The 22,958-nt window shown below is 47.1% G+C and overlaps 1 protein-coding gene across 1 annotated transcript in view; it reads right to left on the bottom strand.

The window, feature by feature from the left end:
- The window catches only part of LOC138528224 (extracellular calcium-sensing receptor-like), a 172,433-nt gene that overhangs the window by 83,139 nt on the left and 66,336 nt on the right, over positions 1 to 22,958 (bottom strand). Inside the window, exon 4 of the mRNA XM_069639681.1 lies at positions 1,122 to 1,245. Within this exon, the coding sequence (XP_069495782.1) occupies positions 1,122 to 1,245 (124 nt within the window). The remainder of the gene's footprint in view (positions 1 to 1,121; positions 1,246 to 22,958) is intronic.

The following is a 22,958-nucleotide window of genomic DNA, read 5'->3' on the forward strand; positions in this document are numbered from 1 at the left end:
GGCAATTACTGGGATATTACAACCCCGGTGGATCCGGTAATTGCCCATTCCAGGGTGCGGGAAACAAATTCATCCCCATCCCCATGGGGAAGCTGGATGCACCGGCACCATCCACGAATGGCGCAGTGCATCCGATGTGTGGTGCTCGCTGGTGCCTGTGTTCCACACAGGCACCTGCGAGCACAACTCGTAGTCTGCCGGTCCGGGAACTAGGGTATGGGCAAGCTTACCAGTACCGTAGTTCCCGGACCGGCAGACTCGTAATAAGGCCCATTAATATCAATAAACTCCAAATTCTGCAAAACAATGCACTAAGGACTGCGTTATACATTCCTAAAATGTAACATATTTTCAATGTCAGACGTAGTACCAAAGGGCTTGCTGTGAAGGATAGATTCATTTCAAATCATTAAATCTCACCCACAAATGCCTCGCCAACTTAGCACCAAAATATCTTTCAGACACTTTCTCCAAAAACACATCTGAACGACCCATCAGAACCCTATATTCTCACTGCCTCAAAGTTCCCAGATACAAGCGCAAGAAAGCAGGGGAAGATGCTTCCCCGTAATGGCTTCCAAACTGTGGAACTCTTTGCCTGTAGTCTTCAGATCAGAACCGTCCCTCCACTGCTTTAGAAAAAATGCAAAAAATGGGCTTGTCTATCTTGACTTATAATTCTGTAGTTCCTGACCATAATTGTACTTATCTGCAATTTAATCTTGTAATATACAGTGTTTGTTGCCTATTATAACAATTTAATGTAATGTAATTATTTGACTTCATGATGACTTTTATAACTATGTAATGTCATGTAAATAATTTGCCCGTATCCTCACTTTATATGTAAACTTGCAAATGCGCTGAGATACCTCCGGGTTAGGCGCGCTATATTAATAAATAAACAAACTGTATGCAGCAGACTTGTCAGCTGTGACGCATTGCATTATTTGTAATGATAAAACTACATTTATAAATGTGTTAGTGACGCATGTTTGTGCAATAAGCATCTCAGCACTACTATGATGCATGATTAAATGGACATTGCATTGCACAATACAGAGATTGACTGGTGTAATTGTGTTTCAATGGAGTCTAATATACTCCAATTAAACACTCACCTGTGGCATTGCTTATCTCCCCTTGGGAACAAGGAACACAGTCGAAGCAGCACACAGGCGCCCCCTCTCTAGCAGCTTTTCTGTTCCCAGGAGGGCAGCTGTCACTGCAGACAGATTGTGGGACCTGTTGAATGGGCGATAAGAGATATGAATACTGATAGGTGTTAGGCAGAAGCATGTGCAGTACCCTTTGGGAACACCACACACAATTAAGACTACAAGTGACAGTACAAATTCACCTTTGGTACAAGGCTGTACTACACAGTAAAGTGGTAGTGATGGCTGAGCAGCCAGACTTAGCTCAAGAGTGAGCAGTATCAATAGTTACACAAAGGACAGCAATTACTATGATTCAAACAAACACTGACTCAAGGTTTCTGAGTAAAAGAATATACATTTATTTACACATCAGTTGTATAACATTTCACTATTATCAAGCAGTTGAAAAATCATAATCTTAATACACTACACCACACCCAATAGATTCTGGACAAGTTAAGCTCAAAATGAAGAGTGAGCAAAATGGCACTCCAGTAATTTAAAAGGGAGGGAAAGACAAAGTGAGACAAAAGTTGAGCAGCACCAACAAGTAAGTAAGCAGGGCAATCTAGAAAAAGGAACTACAGTGAGGAAATAAAATCAAGAGGCCAGGGCCAAAGACAATGGACCAAAGTCTTTGCAGAGGATCACACAGTTCAGAGAAGTTTGCGGTTAAGTCTTTGCCAAGAGTTCAGAACGAAGTTGGTCGGACGAAAAGTTACTTTAAAGAATAGAGAAGGACAAGCCCTTGGATTGGCAAAAGATTTCAAACACTTTTACCGCGGTCAGAAGGAGCGAACGAATGACCGGATGTGAACAGTACCTTAAATGGAGACGAAGGCTGTAGCTGAGGCGGACGTTCCTGGCAGGTCGTGCAGGCTCACAGTTCCTGAAGCGACTGTCTGACTGACACAAAGTAGGAAGACTGGAGGGTCCTGCACTGCCCAGGGAAGAAACCAGCAGCAAAGCAAAGCAACAAATAAAAGGTGCACTCCTTAAAATCCAAGCAGGGTCCGGTCCTCCTGGCTATCCGGTTCACTGTAGCTGTGCACAGCAAATTCGAGCAGATGATGGAGGTCTGGATTGCAGTTTGGTGAACTGGTTGTTCCCACCAGCTCAAGGGGAGAAGATTCCTTGCAGATCTTCCTTGTCGTCGAAGTTTGAAGATTCGTACCCGCAACAGGCCTTCACCGGGAGGTTCAGTCGTGGTAGAGGTCCTCTTCTGTCAGCTTCTCTTCGGTTCTCTCGATCCAGTGGTGACTCTGCCTTCTCAGTCCCAGAGACCTGCTTTTTATGTAGTTTTCCCCCATTCACACAGCCTGGCTGTCAATCACACAGCAGGGTGGCTGTCCCAGAGGGACAGTCACCACAGCCAATCACACAGAGTGTGACATGGGTCTCCAAGGAGACCCTGTGCATGGAGTCTGAAACCCCTCCCTCACATCCTGTCCCCCTCAGACATTCAGGCACCTAAGGAGGGCTTCTATGCAGAAGCCCGCCAAAGAACGGCGAACAAATAAAAGTAAATATGGTCAGCAGGTTTAAGTTTGAGGCTACTAAGATAGCATAAAACAATACCAAGGCTATTTAAAATAACCGTGGTGGGAAAAATAGGGTAGATACCACTGCCACCAGCCAAATCTTAATGAAAAGTAAACAAAATAATGTTCCATGAGAAACAGACAAAAAGGGATAACTATTAAACCTTTCTAGAACTCTATGTAAGATAGTTTGTACTGGGTCTGTGGATTTAAAAAGACTAATAAAGTGAATGGCAACTTTACATGTTCTGGGAGACAGTAGTCAGTCCCAGAAAATGGAGTTTAGAGTGTGGGAAGTCTGAAAAAGACAACCCTGTATCACTGCACTAAAGGTGCTGTGTAACACACAGTAAAAAGACGATGCCTATGGAGTAGGCGAGGCTCCACAGTCTATGAACACAAAAATGTTAAACACACACAGCAAACACATGTAAGAGTGGGAAAAAAGGCTGCAACTCTTACCAGGTGAAAAAAAGAAATCCTAGAAATCCAGCAAAGCTGCTGAGGGACTCAGTAGGTGAGGGAAATTAGCCATTTTGGAGAATTCTCCCTAACACTCACCCCCCTTCCCCCGCAGACTAAGGGACAGGAGGATTTAATCCACTCCTGGATGAATCTCTTCACTCTAGTCCGTTATAAACATCCTAGGGAGACCATCAGCATTTTGGTGGTGACATCCTAACCTGTGCTCAATGGTGAAATCAAACCCTTGCAGGTAGATTGACCATCTTAGAAGTTTTCGGTTCTCCACTTTCATTTGCATTAACCATCTCAAGGGTTGGTGGTCTGTTTGAATCACAAAAGTAGATCCATAAAAGTATGGTCTAAACTTCTTCAAATACCTCACAATGGCAAAACATTCACGCTCTATGGTTGCCCACCTTGTTTCTGGTTCCTTCAGTTTCCTACTGATGAAGCAAATGGGGTGCTCCCCACCTTTCTCATCCAGTTGACTAAGGACTGCACCTATACCTGTATTGGATGCATCTGTCTGCACAATGAAGGGTTGGTGATAATCAGGAGCTCCTAGGACCGGAGCTTGACAAAGGGCTTTCTTCAGGTGTTCAAAGGCTTGAGTGCACTCCTCATTTCATCTAACCTTTTTAGGGAATTCCGGAGAGGAGATTACATTCAAGGGAGAAGCTATAGACCCATAGTTCTCTGTGAAATTCCTGTAGTACCCAGTGAGACCTAGGAAGGCTCTCACTTGGGTTTCAGTAGTAGGGGTGGCCCAGTTTTTTACAGCTTGTACTTTGCTAGGCAATGGCCTTATTTCACCTCCTCCTACCTCATGACCAACGTAGACCACTTTGCTCTGATCAATTTGACATGTGCTTGCCTTTATGGTCACATGGGCCTGCTCGAGAGCCTGCAACACATATCCTAAGTGGTCAACATGTTCTTTCCAAGTAGGGATGAACACTGCAATGTCATCCAAGTATGCCATGCAGAAGTCCTCCATGCCATTCAGAACCTGATTGACCATCCTTTGGAATGTAGCAGGTGCATTCTTTAATCCAAAATACATAACCCTAAACTGGTAAAGGCTTGCTGGGGTTGAGAATGCAGTTTTCTCCTTGGAATGTAGTTTTACAAAAGGTAGCGGGCGCCCCTCTCTCGCAAGAACAGACATGATAACCTGTTCAGTGGCTATTAACCACTTGAGAGTTCGCAGCCACTGCTTTTACTCACTGTGCCTTTCACAGATGGGAAATATCCATTTGCATATCAGTCTTTGTCCTGCCCAGGGGCAGTCCAGCACCGAAATACAATGGCAATTCCAATCTGAACGAGAGTACCACCAGCAACCCCATACACGTGTTTCACCCTTGTTGGGGATCATCAGTGAGGTGAAGCTGATGCCTCTCTAAGCACAGTGAGAGGGAGACCACGTCTGGTTGCCCCCAGGAGACCTAGGGTTACCAATCCCAGGTTCCTTAAAATATAGTTTTACAAAAGGTAGCGGGCGCCCCTCTCTCGCAAGAACAGACATGATAACCTGTTCAGTGGCTATTAACCACTTGAGAGTTCGCAGCCACTGCTTTTACTCACTGTGCCTTTCACAGATGGGAAATATCCATTTGCATATCAGTCTTTGTCCACTACCTTTGTAAAACTATTTGTTAAGGAACCTGGGATTGGTAACCCTAGGTCTCCTGGGGGCAACCAGACGTGGTCTCCCTCTCACTGTGCTTAGAGAGGCATCAGCTTCACCTCACTGATGATCCCCAACAAGGGTGAAACACGTGTATGGGGTTGCTGGTGGTACTCTCGTTCAGATTGGAATTGCCATTGTATTTCGGTGCTGGACTGCCCCTGGGCAGGACAAAGACTGATATGCAAATGGATATTTCCCATCTGTGAAAGGCACAGTGAGTAAAAGCAGTGGCTGCGAACTCTCAAGTGGTTAATAACCACTGAACAGGTTATCATGTCTGTTCTTGCGAGAGAGGGGCGCCCACTACCTTTGTAAAACTTCTCCTTGGAATGGTCTGTCAGTGCCATTTGCCAATAGCCTGAAGTGAGATCAAATGTGCTGAGGAACTTGGCTGAACCAAGTCTATCCACCAGTTCATCTGTCCTTGGTAAAGGATGGGCATCAGTCTTAGTGACTGCATTTAGAGCTCTATAGTCCACACAGAATCTCAACTCCTTGGATCCTGCCTTTGGTACTAGAACAACTGGGCTAGACCATGGACTTGTTAAGGGCTCTATAACCTCAAGGTCATGCATCTTGTTGACCTCTCCTTTGATGTGGGATCTCACATGTTCTGACATTCTGTAACCTCTGCTTTTCACAGGTAAACAGTCACTAGTGAGAATTTCATGCTGGCCCCAAGGGGTCAAGCCTGGTGCTAGAGAAAACAGGGAGGCAAACTGATTTAACAGAACTTTGCACTCGTCCTGTTGTTCAGATGTCAGTTGAGAAGAGAGATAGACTCCTTCTACGTTCCCATCTAAAGGTTGGCCGCTGAGGAGGTCAGGTAGAGGTTCACTCTCCTCCTCCTCTTGAGCTGAAGCTAGAAGCAAAGCTCCCACTTCTGGTCTCGAAACATATGCCTTCAAACGGTTGGTGTGAAAGACTCTGGGAGCCTCCTTAGGTCTGCCTAAGTCCACCAGATAGTGTAACGCTCACCTGATTCCCGCAGAGGCGCCGGTCTTGACTGGGTGAATGCCGTATCTTCAAAGGTGATGTGTAACACACGGTTGGCTCTTTGGGCTGGACCTCTGTGCACTGTATGTCTGACTCGAAGAGTAAGATGTCTGCAGATAGAAAATATGGGATTAATGAACTGGGGTTATTGGGTGCCTCTCTCCTCTTCCCTTTCTCTTCTCCTGTAGAACCCCAAAGGTTAACACCCTCACCTTAGGTAAGTGAACGCCGAGCTCTCCATCTGCCTCGGGGCAGGGTGCCGTAACCAGTTTCTTCACTGGATAAGGGTGCAGGCCTCTTGACCTCAGAGGACTGCTGTCCGTCGTTAACTGCACGAACGGTAAGTTCTGGGCACTTCAAATGTCTTAAAAGTCTTTTGTAATGATATCTCTTGTTTTGCAGGGTTCCGGCGATGGCGGATGGCGGGCTGATGAGAGTTGAGGATCGAACCCGTGTGAAGAATAGAAGCGCCTGGAAGCACGTAAGTAAGCGCTTGTAGCCTGCTTCACGATGCGCACTAACTGTCCCTTTTATCTTGCAGGTACAAGTTCAGAGCTTTAGAGAAGCTGAAGGGTGCTGGAACACCCACTGGATTCGGCGTGGGAAGGAGTAATGGCACGTGAGTAATAAAGTTGCCCAATGTCTTTAAACGCACCTTCTTTTGTCTTTCAGATGCGGGATGCAGCGCCGAAGGCCTCCGGAGCGTGCGAAGAGCTGGTAAGCTTTTGTCTTTCAGATGCCGGAATGCAGTGCGAAGACCTCCGGAGCATGCGAAGAGTAGGTAAGCCTTTGTCTTTCAGATGCCGGAATGCAGCGTGAGGCGTTGGTGACAGCCGATGGACCAGGTAAGAGATGCGCTGCCACTGAAGACCGTAGTGCTAACCTGTTCTTTCTTTGTCTTTACAGGTGCTGCTGAAGACTGGATTCCAGGATGGTAAGCCTTTGTTCCCTTAGGCCCAGGATCAGAAGCAGAAGACACGATGAGCGTTCTGCTGCAGAGAATGCAGAATAACGCAAAGCAAGATTCATCCATCGGGTGTGGTTTAAATAGCCTCCTGTAGTGCTTAGGTGTCTCCTTCCACAGCCACGCCTAGGTAAGAAAAGAGTTCCTGCTTTCCAGAAGAGTTCCAGTGTTCTGAACCTAGGGAGTGGCTCCTGCCCCACCCAACAGGAAAAGTAGTCCCAAACAGAAGAGGATCAGGGGTTCAACTGGCAGGTAAGTAAGCAGCATGGTCTGCTGCAGGTAAGTCCACCCAAGCATTATGAGCCCGGCGCTTCCAGCGCTGGGACTGGGCATCTTTATGAGCCTGGTGCCACTGGTGCCAGGACAGGGTCCAAAAGGTCCCAATTGGGACTGGCTGGCACTCGGAACCGGGGTTATGGGTCTGCTTCCAAGGGAGTCGGGCAAGTCCTGATCTTTTGGAAGCAGAGATCATGACAGATAGTTCACCTCTCCATGTTTGCCCACAACCTTGAAGGGTCCTATCCATTTGTCCTGCAAGACCCTCTGCCGTGTTGGTACTATAACTTGTACAAGCTGGTCTTGAGTAAACTCAACCATGCTGGCCTTCCGGTCATGCCAAAGTTTGACCAGAGCCTGACCTGCTTTTAAGTTATCACTAGCTCCTGCCATCATGGAGACCTATCACATAGTCAGTCACTCTGACTGGCTTGGGGGAAGGAGCACTCTCCAACCCCTCCTTAATCAGGGCCAAGGGGCCTCTGACTGGATGGCCATAGAGAAGTTCAAAGGGACTGTAACCAACTCCCTCCTGAGGGACTTCTACGGGTCAAGCAGACTTCTCTATAAGCAAAGAGAAGGCATGGCAGTAGAAGGTCCCACTTCCTTTTAAGGGGTTCCTCTAAAGCACCTTTCATGCTCTTCATAGAATGATTAAACCTCTCTACCAGTCCATTTGTCTGTGGACGGTAGGCTGTAGAGAACATGTAAGTGACACCACAGTTTTTCCACATGGCTTGCATGTAGTGGGACATAAAATTGGATCCCCTGTCGGATATCACTTCCTTAGGAAACCCTACTCTGGTAAAAATACCAAGTACAGCATTAGCCACAGCCTGAGCCGTAACAGTCCTCATAGGTATTGCTTCAGGATACCTAGTAGCATGGTCTACTACAAACAGGATAACCCTGTTTCCTGAAGACGTGGGAGGGTGAAAGGGACCAACAATGTCGATTCCCACCCTCTCAAAAGGAACTCCCACCACTGGGAGAGGCACCAGGGGTGCCACATTCTTGGCTCCACTCTTGCCAGAGGTTTGTGTGACAGTTCCTACAGAATTTGTCAACTTCTGAACCCATTTTAGGCCAGTGGAAGTATAAAGAGAGTTTTTCCTTGGTCTTTTTGAAACTCAAATGACCAGCCAAAGGTATCTCATCGGCCAACTGTAGGAACTGGAGTCTGTTTTCTAGGGGCACTACGTCTTTTGCAGTCCCCAGGGATAGACTCATTCGGTTCACTGTAGAAGAGACCATCTTCCCAGCTCAACCTATGCTTCCCAACTTCTTGTCCATCAAGTTGAGAAGCTTCCTGTTGTCAAAGACCTTCCAGAGTAGGACACTCTCTTTGTCCTCTGCTGAAGTCTGCCCTGTTGGGTCCACCTTCTGCCAGTAAAGACTGCAGCTCAGGATGGTCAACAGGTTCAATATCTCCAACTAAAACAATTACTATCTCCAGATCTGACACTTCAGAAACTGGATCAACCACACAGGGTTGTACCACATACTCTGCCTCAGCAGGTGGAGGAGTCACAGGTGTGACTTTGGACAGTCTTGGGGATGTCCTTGTTGGTAGCACAGGGGTGTTATCTGTCTTTTTCTTGGATGTTTTAGGTTTCACCTTTGCCTCTTTCTTTTCAGAAATAGCAGTGAGCAACTGCTGTGGAGTGGGGGTGGTAGCTTCCTCTATCTCCTCCCCTGGAGAGCCTCTCAAGGTCCTCTCCCTTGCAGGCCTAGAGAGCTCATGTTTTCTTTTACTGGGAGGCCTGGGGGTACTAGACACAACTCCAAGTGTTTTCAGGTCATTACCCAACAGACCTCTCCCAGGCACTTCACTCTGCACATTAACAGGTATCTTGACAGTCATATCATTAAACTGGATGAGAGCTGGTTACTGGGGAATCATTTGCACAGGGCCTCCAGCTAGCTTGGTTAGGCGTTTGGGTGCCTTAGCAACATCCTCCACCTTGGAAAATGATTCATCAACCACAGTTATGCTGATTCCAGTGTCTCTGATGGCAGGAGTCTCCTGGCCATTCACATGAACACAATCTTTACAATACTCTTTAGCATTATCTGGGATGGAATTATAGAAATCGAAATTCTGTTGTCCTACAAGCCCAGGGACACTAAAGAACCACTAGCTGAGACTCTCATGCGTTCATCAGCAGTAGGTGAAAGTTTCTTCTAGCCATATGTACTTCTTCCTCTGGGGAGAAGGCTAAGGAGACAGTGTGGACCGCTGAAGGTATACCTTTACATCTGGGACCCCCTTTCACATGGTCAGTTGACCCACAAACATAACATTACCAAATGTTTTGATGAATGGGGGTTTGTTCTGACCTCCATCTGGTTTGGGTCCAGATGGTGCACTAGCTTGATTCGGTTTCACTTGTGGTTTACCCTTATGTTGCTGTTTGGGTCCCTCTTTTGAATTGGAGGTATATGAATTCTCCTTGTTATCTTTCTTTGGCTGCTTTCCCTCATCCTTCTTCTGAGTTGCCCCAGAATTCTGAGTGGCCCTGTTGGCCACCACACAAGTCAGCAGCCTTAGCTAACTTCTTTGGATCTATCTCCTTAGAATCAGCCAAGTACTGACTGAGCTCAGCAGAGCAGGCATCATAAATTTACTCCAACATAACAAGATTTCTCATACGTTCATAAGTGTTTACTCTGTAACCCTTAACTCAACCATCTAAGTTTTTCAAACATTCACATACCCAGGTAGCCCAAGGGGTACCACCATGCTTTTTGAGGATCCTAAACCTCTTAAGGTACTGGGAAGGGGTCTTCCCAAATCTAGCATTTAAAGCTAGCTTCACAGACTCATAATCCATCCTATCCACCTCCCCCAACTCCATCACAACAGCAGGTGCAACAGTGGGTAGTCTAGAGAAGAGCCAAGGAAGCAACTGATTCCCTGTAATGTCTTGAATCCCATGGTTATATTCAAACATTGCCAACCAATCCAAAATATCAAGCTTAACCTCATACATACCCACAATTTCTTTAGGCATACAGGGTGTCTTAGGACTGGAAGACCTTGAAGACTCTGGGAGAGAAGCATTTTCAATAGACACCTTTTTCATTTCTAAGGCATGGTTCATCTCCATTTCTCTGAGCTTAAGTTCTTGATGCTTTTGTTTAGTTTGAGCATTAGTACGTTGAATTTCAATTAAAGCCTCATCTTTTCTAGAGAAATGAATTCAGGACTGAGTGTAAGACATGTAGGGGTCCCAGTGGACAAATGTTGAGGTTGTTGAGCAGGTAAAGGAGCAGTGATGCCTACATTGTGGGAGACACCTGTCTCATCTAACTCATCAATAATAGACACATTATCATCCGCATAATTTTCCACATTTGCTGAGGGGGTAGGTATTTCAGAACCACCCTCAAGACATTGTTTCTCTAACAACCTTTCAATCGATTCAGACTTTTTGCCTTTAACAGAGAGATTCCTTTCTCTACATAGATTTTTCAGATAATCCACAGTGTAACTAAGGAGGGTCTCCTGACTGTAGCTTTCCATATCAGACATGATTAATATTGCTTTTTTAGTGATGTTTAGCCTTGTGGTTAGTTGAGCTAAGGTAATAGCAGCACTCTAAGTGTAATCACCATACTTGATCCTCACCGCTGTACACCAGTGTTAGGCAGAATCATGTAAATACCCTTTGGGAACACCACACACAATTAAGACTACAAGTGACAGTACAAATGCACCTTTGGTACAAGCCTGTACTACACAGTAAAGTGGTAGCGATGGCTGAGCAGCCTGGTTTATCTCAAGAGTAAAGTGAGAAGTACCAATAGTTACACGAAGGAAAGCAATTACTGTGGTTCAAACAAACACTGACTCAAGGTTTCTGAGTGAAAGAATATTCATTTATTTACACATCAGTTATAAAACATTTCACTATTATCAAGCAGTTGAAAAATCACAATTTCAATATACTGCACCACACCCAATAGATTCTGGACAAGTTAAGCTCAAAATGAAGTGTGAGCAAAATGGCACTCCAGTAAATTAAAAGGGAGGGAAAGACAAAGTTAGACAAAAGTTGAGCAGCACCAACAAGTAAGTAAGCAGGGCAATCTAGAAAAAGGAAATTACATCAAGGGGCCAGGGCCAAAGTCAATAAACCAAAGTCTTTGCAGAAGATCACACAGTTCAGAGTAGTTCGCGGTTACGTATTTGCCAAGAGTTCAGAATGAAGTTGGTCGGACGAAAAGTTACTTTAAAGAATAGAGAAGGACAAGCCCTTGGATTGGCAAAAGATTTCAAACACTTTTACCGCAGTTGGATGGATTAAACGACCGGATGTTAACAGTATCTTAAATGGAGAAGGTGTTCCTGGCAGGTCCTGCAGGCTCATGGTTCTTGAAGCGACTGTCAGACTGACATGAAGTAGGAAGACTGGAGGGTACTGCACTACCCAGTGAAGAAACCAGCAGCAGAGCTAAGCAACAAATAAAAGGTGGGCTCCTTAAAACCCAAGCAGGTTCTGATCCTCATGGCTATCCGGTTCACTGTAGCTGTGCACAGCAACTTTGACCAGAGGAGGGAGGTCTGTCTTGCAGTTTGGTGAACTGGTTGTTCCCACCAGCTCAAGGGGAGAAGATTCCTTGCAGATCTTCCCTGACGTAGAAGTTTGAAGATTCAGACCCGCAGCATGGCTTCACCGGGAGGTTCAGTCATGGTAGAGGTCCTCTTCTGTCAGCTTCTCTTCGGTTCTCTCGATCCAGTGGCGACTCTGCCTTCTCAGTCCCAGAGATCTGCTTTTTATGCAGTTTTCCCCCATTCAAACAGTCTGGCTGTCAATCACACAGCAGGGTGGCTGTCCCGGCGGGACAGTCACCAGAGCCAATCACACAGAGTGCGACATAGGTCTCCAAGGAGACCCTGTGCATGGAGTCTGAAACCCCTCCCTCACATCCTGTCCCCCTCAGACATTCAGGCACCTAAGGTGGGCTTCTGTGCCGAAGCCTGCCAAAGGACGGTGAACAAAGGAACCAAACCTGGTTTGGCGCGCAGAGTAAAACACGAGAAATACTTTTACAAAAAGAAATGGCGAAGAAACCCAGCCGGAACCAAATAAAAGTAAATATGGTCAGCGGGTTTAAGTTCGAGGCTACTAAGATAGCCTAAAACAATACCATGGCTATTTAAAATAACCCAGTAGGAAAAATAGGGTAGATACCACTGCCACCAGCCAAATCTTAATGAAAAGCGAACTAAATAATGTTCAATGAGAAACAGACAAAAAGGAATAACTATTAACCCATTCCAGAACTCTATGTAAGATAGTTTGTAATGGGTCTGTGGATTTAAAATGACTAATAAAGTCAATGGCGACTTTACATGTTCTGGGAGACAGTAATCAGTGCCAGAAAAAGGAGTTTAGAGTGGGAAGTCTGAAAAAGACATCCCTGTGTCACTGCACTAAAGGTGCTGTGTAACACACAGTAAAAAGATGATGCCTATGGAGTAGGTGAGGCTCCACAGTCTATGAACACAGACATGTTAAACACACACAGCAAATCACATGTAAGCGTGGGAAAAAAGGCTCACACTCTTACCAGGTGAAAAAATCCTAGAAATCCAGCAAAGCTGCTGAGGGACTCAGTAGGTAAGGGAAATTAGCCATTTTGGAGAATTCTCCCTAACAATAGGGACGAGCTGGTGCAGTGAATCTATCAGTGATGGGATAGAGTGAGGATGATCATGCGAAGAATCATTCATAGAAATATAACACTCATGCAACAAAATGAGAGACTATTTATATTGAGTTTGACATTTCATAACATGCTAAATTGCAGTACAAACCTATGAGAGCAGGGAGAATAGAAAACCAAGGCATATGGATACAACGCACAATCGATCATAATGCCAGAAAACACAACAGAACATGGATGACACAGTTAAACAAGAGTATGATGGTGGACCCGGCATACTAACTGTCCAGAGATCAAAGGAGCTGGTTGCATAGCAACATTAATGCTAGATAATAACCGCCCCCCAAATAAAAAGCAGCAGCAATAGTTCTACAATTACCACATCAATATCAGGCTAATACAAGAAAATGTATCAAGCAACTCCAAATGAAGTGCCAGGCCTGCAAGAGTACCAGAGGACAAGGTTGTTACGCTCACCTGGCTCCCACAGGGGCGTCGATCGGACCCGGACAGCTGCGACCTCCTCCAACGTGAAGCGTAGTGCAGAGATGACAGACTGGACTGGACCGCCTAATCTCGTCTGCTTGACCCGTAGAACTATTCTCCTGCAAGTGGAGAAAGGGATTTAGCCACCCGTGGATTTTAGTAATGGCACCCCACTGTTCTCCCCACTAATCACCACCGATATTCACTTTCAGTAAACTCACCTTATGTTTGTAAATGATGAGCTCTCCATCCTGCGTGAAATGCAGGGGCGCGTAGATACCAGTTACTTCACTGGTTTGAAGGCTTTGGAAGAGTTCCGGATGAATAGGCGAGAACCCGTAAGTATAAAGTTCAAAGAGTTCAATATGTCTGATGTTCACTCTTGTACATTGCTTTCTTGTATTGCAGCTGGGTCCAAGGGAAGATTGTCTTGTGGCAGCTGATGGTGTTCAGGTAAGAGTCTGTATTACCCAACACTGTCCGGCAAAGATGCGTGTGTTTAAATTGCTGGTTTCTCTCTCCTTACAGGTGCGGTTTGTTACAGAATAATGCCTCCGGTTGTTAATCAGGTAAGTCTATGGTGGAGAGGTTGTATTTGTTGGCTCTCTCGAATCACCTTATGTTTCTTTTGTCCCCTAGATGGTGGAATTTGGCGGAGAAAATGATGGAGGCTGCGCCGGATCGAAAAATGCTGTGAGGACTGGTGAGTATGGCGCAGCATTGCAGCTGGCGATGCGACGCGTGTAGAATAATGTCATTTTCAGTTTGAAGCCGTGATGATCCGGAATTCAGGTAAGGAGCGTTACGCTGCTGGATGCAGAATAACGCAAAGCATGTGCTGCTGTCGAGCGTGGTTTAAATAGCCTCCAAAGTAGTACCAGGTAAGAAGTCCCTAGAACCACACCCGAGTAAAAAAGAGTCCCTGTAGTAAAATAGTCCCATCCAGGCCTCACGTTGGCTTGGATTCATTCGCAGCATGGTCTGCATGAGGTAAGTAAGTCTATGAGCCTGGCGCCTATGGCGCCAAGACTGATTTCTATTATGAGCCTGGCGCCTAAGGCGCCAGGACTGAACCCAGACAGCCCCCAGCCGGAGCTGCTGGGGTTTTATTAAATATCTGGATGTCTGCTCCCGGGGCTGATGGGCTTGATCCGGATGCCCGGGGGTAGGCATCATGACAAGGTTTGAATGAATTACATGCTGAGTATGAGGCTGTCAGATGGAAGGATCCTCAGAGAAATATTGGAAATTAACTCAATCTGCAAATCCACCAGTAAGAGAGACCCCGATAAAATCAGTAGAAATGTCAACAAAACATATGTATAACCTGTAGAAGAGAAGTATAGCCTATCCCGCCCGGTGTCTTCAGTGGCCATTCCCCCGAGGGGATTGCATCGCTCGCCATCCGACCCCTCGGTGACTGCTGCGCGTTGAACTCAGCGGCTTGGTTGCTTGTAGGGATACTCCATCAAAGGCTCAATTAGTTCATACCACCCCTTTGGGGAATTGGAAGGTTGGACAGTATACCCGGATAGTTAGAGAAATGTGGCACAGAATGATAGCGGACCCATATCTTTAGGGCATATACTGACCCCATTCAAAGCATTATGGTACCGTCACTTATCACTTACACAAGCTTATCACACAACTTCATTAGCTAATGTCAGTCAATGAACTTGAAATCGTTTAGGAATTGTAGATTTGGACAGTATAACATCAAAGTTGGATGCATGTGGAACAAAATGCCACCAGACTCATATGAAATGTTACACAAAATCGTCACTTATACACAACTTCATCAGGGAATGAACTACAGTGAATGGACTTCAAATGCCTTAGGAATTGCAGTTTGGACAAAATACCATTCAAGTGGGCGAAATGTGGAACAGAATGACACCACACCCATGTCTGTGGGATACACAATGACCCCAATTTAAAGCGTTACAAAAATCATTATATAAAAACGCTGCACAAAATCGTAACGTATGATTTTCTATTATAGAGTAGATTATTGTTAAGCCTTGAAGAGATTGGGCCTGATTATCAGCAGTAACTTTAGCTTAGTCATGAATTAGTTATCAAGAGAGACTATACAATTCATCAAGAAGCGACTCTTCAGTAAATCTGTCTTATCCCTGAATCACTCCTGTAAAGAGGAGAGTCAATCGGGGGAGGGTCCGAGCGACTACTGCATTCACTGCAGAGCTGAGAGATCATACTCCACCTTTCACCATGTTTTAAGTTTGTTTTGGCTAAAGGTATTTTTGTGATTTAAAATTATAGTGATAATTCAAATAGATTTGTTCAGGCGTGTCGTTTTTTTACTCCTGCAAAATGTAGTAAATTACTCATCAAAAAGTTAAAAAAGAAAACAAGAAGTGATTCACAAAAAGGATTCATGACTATTCTGCTGCCTTTTCCATTGCCTCTCACGAATCAATGCGTCGATGAGCAACAGAAACCTTAAACTTAACCCGAGTGATACTGAATTCGTGATCATGCCCAACAACCCCTCTGTCCAAATGCCTAAATCATGGCCTATGGAAATGGGAACCAGACCTGAAGCCTTCAAAGTAGGCAAGCATCAGAGAAGTCTCATGGACAATCAGGTGAGACTGCAACCCCAAGCTAATGCAGTAGTAAAGGAATGCGTGCTCGCTCAGACAGATATTACCTTCCCCAGCTTTCCACGCAGAACCTCACCATGACCTCACTTGTCATGTCAGTTAAAGTTTGTTTACTCAAATTTGTTATCCAAAAAAGAGTTATAGATTAAAATAATCATGAATAGTTAAAACACAGTACATTTAACAGACACAAAGTAACGCAAGTGAAGACACACCCACAAACGTCACGCCAGAAAAAATACAACGCGCTAGGGAAAAAAGGGCAAGAGATTCTTGCAAGGATAACAAGTTTTAATCACACAAAAAAATAGCTATGCCAGCAAAGAACTCTGTTGCTCAAGTACGTTCTGCTGGAAAATGGTACAAGCAGAATGTTATAAATATATACAAATCGTATTCAGTGACGTAAACATATACAGTAAAACCCTGCAGGGCTGGTTGGTGAGACCTTATACATGGTCAGCCTGCCCTATAGGAGGTGCCAGGCTGACCGTCCGTCTTCCATCACGTGGGGTCTGCCGGGCTCATCATCACCAGGGAACTAAGGTCGAGTTTGCAATTAGTTAGTAAGTAAGACAATGCTACTCTCTCATTATGTCGTGCACCTGGGAGGCTCGGGGACTGGCATAGGGGGAGTCTTAAGATCAACCCACACATTCTTCACTCATTCATTTATCGCACTCTCGGCAACCAAGGCTTCCACCCTCGCTTTGGAATATAATGTATTCCTCCCTGTACCCCGCATTACAGATCTTGTCATTTATGATATAAGGTGGAATGGTCGGGTTCTTTTAGATCTTTTATGGCCAGTGGGTTTATGGGTGGTGGTCTGAAGTCACCTACTATCGCGGGGCTAGGGAGGTGAGCCCAGTCTGCAATTCCCTGCCTCCCTTCTCCCAAAGTGGGAGCACCCCCCGTGAGGCTAGGGAGTTGAGCCCATTCTGCAATGCCCTGCCTACCTTCTCCCAAAGGGGGTGCGCCCCCCGTGAGGCTAGGGAGATGAGCCCATTCTGCAACACCCTGCCTCCCTTCTGCCAAAGGAAAGCCCCCGTGAGGATAGGGAGGTGAGCCCAGTCTGCAACGCCCTGACTTCCTTCTCCCAAAGGGGAGCTCCCACCATGAGGCTAGGGAGGGGAGCCCATTCTGCAACATCCTGCCTCCCTTCTCCCAAAGGAAGAGCGCCACCTGTGAGGCTAGGGAGGTGAGCCTATTCTGCAACACCCAGGTGAGCCCATTCTGCAATGCCCTGCCTCCCTTCTCCCAAAGGGAAGCACCCCCTGTGAGGCTAGGGAGATGAGGCCATTCTGCAACGCCCTGCCTCCCTTCTCCCAAAGGGGAGCTTCCCCGTGAGTCTAGGGAGGTGAGCCCATTCTGCAACACCCTGCCTCCCTTCTCCCAAAGGGGGAGCGCCCCCGTGAGGCTAGGGAGGTGTGCCCATTCTGCAACTCCCTGCCTCCCTTCTCCCTTCTCCCAAAGGGGAGCTCCACCCGTGAGGCTAGGGAGGTGAGCCCAGTCTGCAACACCCTGCCTCCCTTATCCCAAAGGGGAGCTCCCCCCGTGAGGCTAGGGAGGCGAGCCCATTCTGCAACGCCCTGACTCCCTTCTCCCAAAGGGGAGCTCCCCTCGTGAGGCTAGGGAGGTGAGCCCATTCTACAACTCCCTGCCTCCCTTCTCCCTTCTCCCAAAGGGGAGCTCCCCCTGTGAGGCTAGGGAGGTGAACCCAGTCTGCAACGCCGTGCCTCCCTTCTCCCAAAGGGGAGCTCCCCCCGTGAGGCTAGGGAGGTGAGCCCAGTCTGCAACGCCCTGCCTCCCTTCTCTTAAAGGGGGAACACCCCCTGTGAGGCTAGGGAGGTGAGCCCATTCTGCAACACCCTGCCTCCCTTCTCCCAAAGGGGAGCTCCCCCCATGAGGCTAGGGAGGTGAGCCCATTCTTCAACACCCTGCCTCCCTTCTCCCAAAGGGGGAGCACCCAGGTGAGGCTAGGGAGGTGTGCCCATTCTGCAACTCCCTGCCTCCATTCTCCCTTCTCCCAAAGAGGAGCTCCACCCGTGAGGCTAGGGAGGTGAGCCCAGTCTGCAACAGCATGCCTCCCTTCTCCCAAAGGGGGAGCACCCCCCGTGAGGCTAGGGAGGTGAGCCCATTCTGCAACACCCTGCCTCCCTTCTCCCAAAGGGGAGCTCCCCCCGTGAGGCTAGGGAGGTGAGCCCATTCTGCAACGTCCTGTGTCCCTTCTCCCAAAGGGGAGCTCCCCTCGTGAGGCTAGGGACGTGAGCCCATTCTGCAACTCCCTGCCTCCCTTCTCCCTTCTCCCAAAGGGGAGCTTCACCTGTGCGGCTAGGGTGGTGAGCCCATTCTACAAACACCCTGCCTCCCTTATCCCAAAGGGGAGCTCCCCCCATGAGGCTAGGGAGGTGAGCCCAGACTGCAACGCCCTGCCTCCCTTCTCCCTTCTCCCAAAGGGGAGCTCCACCCGTGCGGCTATGGTGGTGAGCCCATTCTGCAACACCCTGCCTCCCTTATCCCAAAGGGGAGCTCCCCCCGTGAGGCTAGGAAGGTGAGCCCATTCTGCAACAGCCTGCCTCCCTTATCCCAAAGGGGAGCTCCCCCCGTGAGGCTAGGGAGGTGAGCCCATTCTGCAACAGCCTGCCTCGTGGTCAAGGCAAGTGGGACATCACCGGCAGGGACTCCCCTTAGGGGTCTAGGGCTCCCGTTCCTGCAAGGAACTCCTTGGAACAAGAAACATGACAGCATATATAACACTGTCAAACCTATCAAATAATGTTAAGTACCAACACTGAGCTGAAGAAGAAGGTAACAGATGCTATTATACAGAAGAAAGGGAAACTGTCACTTTCAACACAATTCACCAATTCACTTTACGAGTGGATTAAAAGACGAGCATTGATCAGGTAGAGAGAGAGAAGAGGGATGAGAGGAAAGAAAGGAACAACTGTCAGTATAGATGAGGTCCACTGAGAACCTGAACCTGGGGGAAGGCAGAGCCACAGGACGCAGGACCCAGAAAATCCAAAGTTGCTGGGAAGCAGCCCACTGAACGTTGAGAGAAAAGCATAGCCGATAGTCTGAAAGACACCGAGCCCAGTGGGGCTTGAGAGTTGGTAGCGTGACCTCAATAGAGTCATGGGGGAACCCTGCCCACATAACATTGCCAATACCACCATAGGGCAGCCACAGCAGGCAGCATGGTTCCCCTTTGAAATACAGAGAATCTGAGAGGAAAATCAAAGTCCACCTAATGAGGATTTTGAGGAGAACGGCTTGACAGTGCAGAGAAGGAACGCAACAGAGGCAAGGCCCATGAGAACCCCACAGACGTTCCCTGATAATAAGGATTGTAACAGGGGAAATGGAGGCCACCAAGGATCATTATATAAGCCAGAAATCTCGTCTCAGTACAATGAGAAAACATGAAAGTAAACTTGATAAATCTGAACTATGATGAAGTGAGCAAGAGAAGAATAATGTTCCCTGAGCGGGAGGTGAATGAAGGTGAACTATCAATCCAGAATGTTCTCAAAGAAAGTGAGAAGAGATTAGAACCAACATTAACAAATCTGAATACTCACAATGAGAGAAAGTGAATTATAGAGATAACCAAAAGAGTGAATAATAAAGTGGGTAAATCACTACCCCGGGAAGAGGGGAAATTAAATCCTTTGTCAAAAGCTGAAGAGTGGGAGATGAGACGAAAAGAGTATGAGGAACTGAAGGCCAATGTGAACCTTTGTGATGAATCAATCTGAGTCAAGGAGATACAAGTGTGGCAAGCACCCAGAAGGAGAAGGCAGTCATTTGACTGCCCTTATCTTTGTTTCTATAAGTGATAGGGGCAGATATTATTCGTGTTTGGGCAGTGGACTTATTCTTTTTGGACATTCTGAGATGACTGATGAGCAACTTAGTTAGTAAAGTAGCGATGGAACACCCCACAGCGATAGGGACAGATAGACCTTATTCTTATTTCTCTAATAAAGACAAGGTGACATGTTGTCAAAGAGTCTGCGTCCTTCTTCTGACCCTCCACAGTTGCCACGAGATCAGGTCCATGTCCAATCCGACCGTAATGATGAGTTGTGAGTTAGCGAGTAGAGAGAACAGCCTATAACTGCTGGGGATATCTTTGGCCCATTTACTGAAGATTGGGCAGGTGATTGCTTGGTTCTAAGTGGAAGGAAATGCTGCGCTTTTTAGCACGGTATTAAAGGCTCCCATGAGTGGATGAGTCCAGATGTCAAAAGTGCACTATATACCAATCTGAAGAAAGAATCCTCATGTTTCTTGTCTGATATTTGTGTGCATGGCAGAGTGGGTGCTTCACTAGCCTGTTCCCCCTTCACGCAAGTCTTGCCCACCTCTGATTTTCAATGAATTCTCTCTAGTTGTCGCCGCTTCTAGCCATATGACATGCACCACCCATTGTCCTGGACTCACTTGCCTCTTATCTGCCTATAATGCACCTCAAAGCCTCTAAACTAGCCAAATTAAAAGTACCCTAATCCAGCAGGAACTGAGGTTGTCACTTGTCCTGTGTTATCAGGTGCTAGATAGTGGGAATCTCACACAGAGCACTGTTATAGGTGGTGCTCATGAAGGGACCAGGTGTACCCTTGGGTGGTGACTCAACCTGTTTAGGCTGTTCTTAGCCCATGTCTGTAACTCATTTTAGTGCAAATCACTCTCTAAAACCTGGCCCTATAGCACTCGCATCATGACTTGCTACTGAGACTACGCAGAGTGGTGCAGAGGGGTTCATGGAAACATACACTCTGTATTTTCCTGACTGACCCTATTTGCTCCAGGCAATATAGTTTCTGCCTACCTGATGTTTCCCATTTTATGATCTTGTTATACTGTTATTCGTATTACTGGCCATCTATACAGGAATACCAGAAACCATTTGAAGTTCCCAAACTGTTAATAGACCAGAATATTCCAGAGAGCATATCGGCTCAGACTTACCTAACCTAATATTTCCAATACTTTGCAGATTGATACCAGGACACAGTAAACATACTACAAAAAAATCATGATTCATCGCCGGCAACTTCTCTCCAAGCCCTTGTGCGCACTTCAAGCAAGCACCTAGCACCATCTTCCTCTTCCCCTGGGTGATTCATTTCTCTCCAAGCCTATCTCCCCCTGAAGCCCTCCTTGCTATGCAGGACGGCCCTGGGTGATTCATTTCTCTCCAAGTCTTTCTCCCCCTGCAGCCCTCCTTGCTATGCAGGACTGCCTTGAGTGATTCATTTCTCTCCAAGTCTTACTCCCCCTGCAGCCCTCCTTGCTATGCAGGACTACCCTGGGTGATTCATTTCTCTCCAAGTCTTTCTCCCCCTTCAGCGCTCCTTGCTATGCAGGACTGCCCTGGGTGATTCATTTCTCTCCAAGTCTTACTCCCCCTGCAGCCCTCCTTGCTATGCAGGACTGCCCTGAGTGATTCATTTCTCTCCAAGTCTTTCTCCCCCTGCAGCCCTCCTTGCTATGCAGGACTGCCCTGAGTGATTCATTTCTCTCCAAGTCTTTCTCCCCCTGCAGCCCCCCTTGCTATGCAGGACTGCCCTGAGTGATTAATTTCTCTCCAAGCTGTTCTCCACCGTGCAGCCCTCCTTGCCATGCAGGACGGCCCTGGGTGATTAATTTCTCTCCAAGCCTATCTGCCCCTGAAGCCCTCCTTGCCATGCAGGACTGCACTGGGTGATTCATTTCTCTCCAAGCCTTTCTCCCCCCTGCAGTCCTCCTTGCTATGTAGGACTGCCCTGAGTGATTCATTTCTCTCCAAGTCTTTCTCCCCCTGCAGCTCTCCTTGCTATGCAGGACTGCCCTTAGTGATTCATTTCTCTCCAAGCCTATCTCCCCCTGCAGCCCTCCTTGCTATGCATGACTGCCCTGAGTGATTCATTTCTCTCCAAGCCTATCTCCCCCTGAAGTCCTCCTTGCCATGCAGGATGGCCCTGGGTGATTCATTTCTCTCCAAGCCTTTCTCCCCCCTGCAGTCCTCCTTGCTATGTAGGACTGCCCTGAGTGATTCATTTCTCTCCAAGCCTTTCTCCCCCCTGCAGCCCTCCTTGCTATGAAGGACTGCCCTGAGTGATTCATTTCTCTCCAAGCTGTTCTCCACCCTGCAGCCCTCCTTGCCATGCAGGACGGCCCTGTGTGATTCATTTCTCTCCAAGCCTATCTCCCCCTGAAGCCCTCCTTGCCATGCAGGACAGCCCTTGGTGATTCATTTCTCTCCAAGCCTTTCTCCACCCTGCAGTCCTCCTTGCTATGTAGGACTGCCCTGAGTGATTCACTTATCTCCAAGTCTTTCTCCCCCTGCAGCCCTCGTTGCTATGCAGGACTGCCCTGAGTGATTCATTTCTCTCCAAGTATTTCTCCCCCTGCAGCCCTCCTTGCTATGCAGGACTGCCCTGAGTGATTAATTTCTCTCCAAGCAGTTCTCCACCCTGGAGCCCTACTTGCTATGCAGGACTGCTCTGGGTGATGGGACACTACTTTTAGGGACTGTGGGCCCTCTATACTGCACTCCCCGCAGCTGCTTACTTGATGTCTTTTCCTGTTCCAGATACCACAGCTCCAATTCCTGCACACCTGAGTCCTTCTTGGAGACCAACTCGTCACGAGTGTTATAAATGATACTTTGGGATGGTTCAGGCAGGTTAATAAATGAGTTAATTTAGTGTAGTTACCTCAAGCTGGTTGTGGGGAAGCCACTGGTTCCCATCACCCAGGCTTACAGCCTCCATCTGCATGGGTTGTAACCCCCCTCACACCAACAATCGCTCATTCATACATCAACATGATATGACATGATATGGCATTTACAACACGCCTGTACACAGGTGTTACTAGGCACGACAAGGCAAGAAAGGGGAGACAAAGGGAGGACAAAACAACAATCTTACTGCCAAAAACAAAGAATGTATCATGTGGAATTATCACTGGTGAAAAATCTCGCAAAATCCTCATGGAGTCATATGGACTACAAACATGGGTACTAAAACCATTCTGCCCCCACTCATCATTCATGTGTAAATCAAGAGGACTGAGCATGGA

This window comes from Ambystoma mexicanum, chromosome 7q (assembly GCF_040938575.1).
Source record: "Ambystoma mexicanum isolate Mex_15411 chromosome 7q, UKY_AmexF1_1, whole genome shotgun sequence".
Lineage (NCBI taxonomy): Eukaryota > Metazoa > Chordata > Amphibia > Caudata > Ambystomatidae > Ambystoma > Ambystoma mexicanum.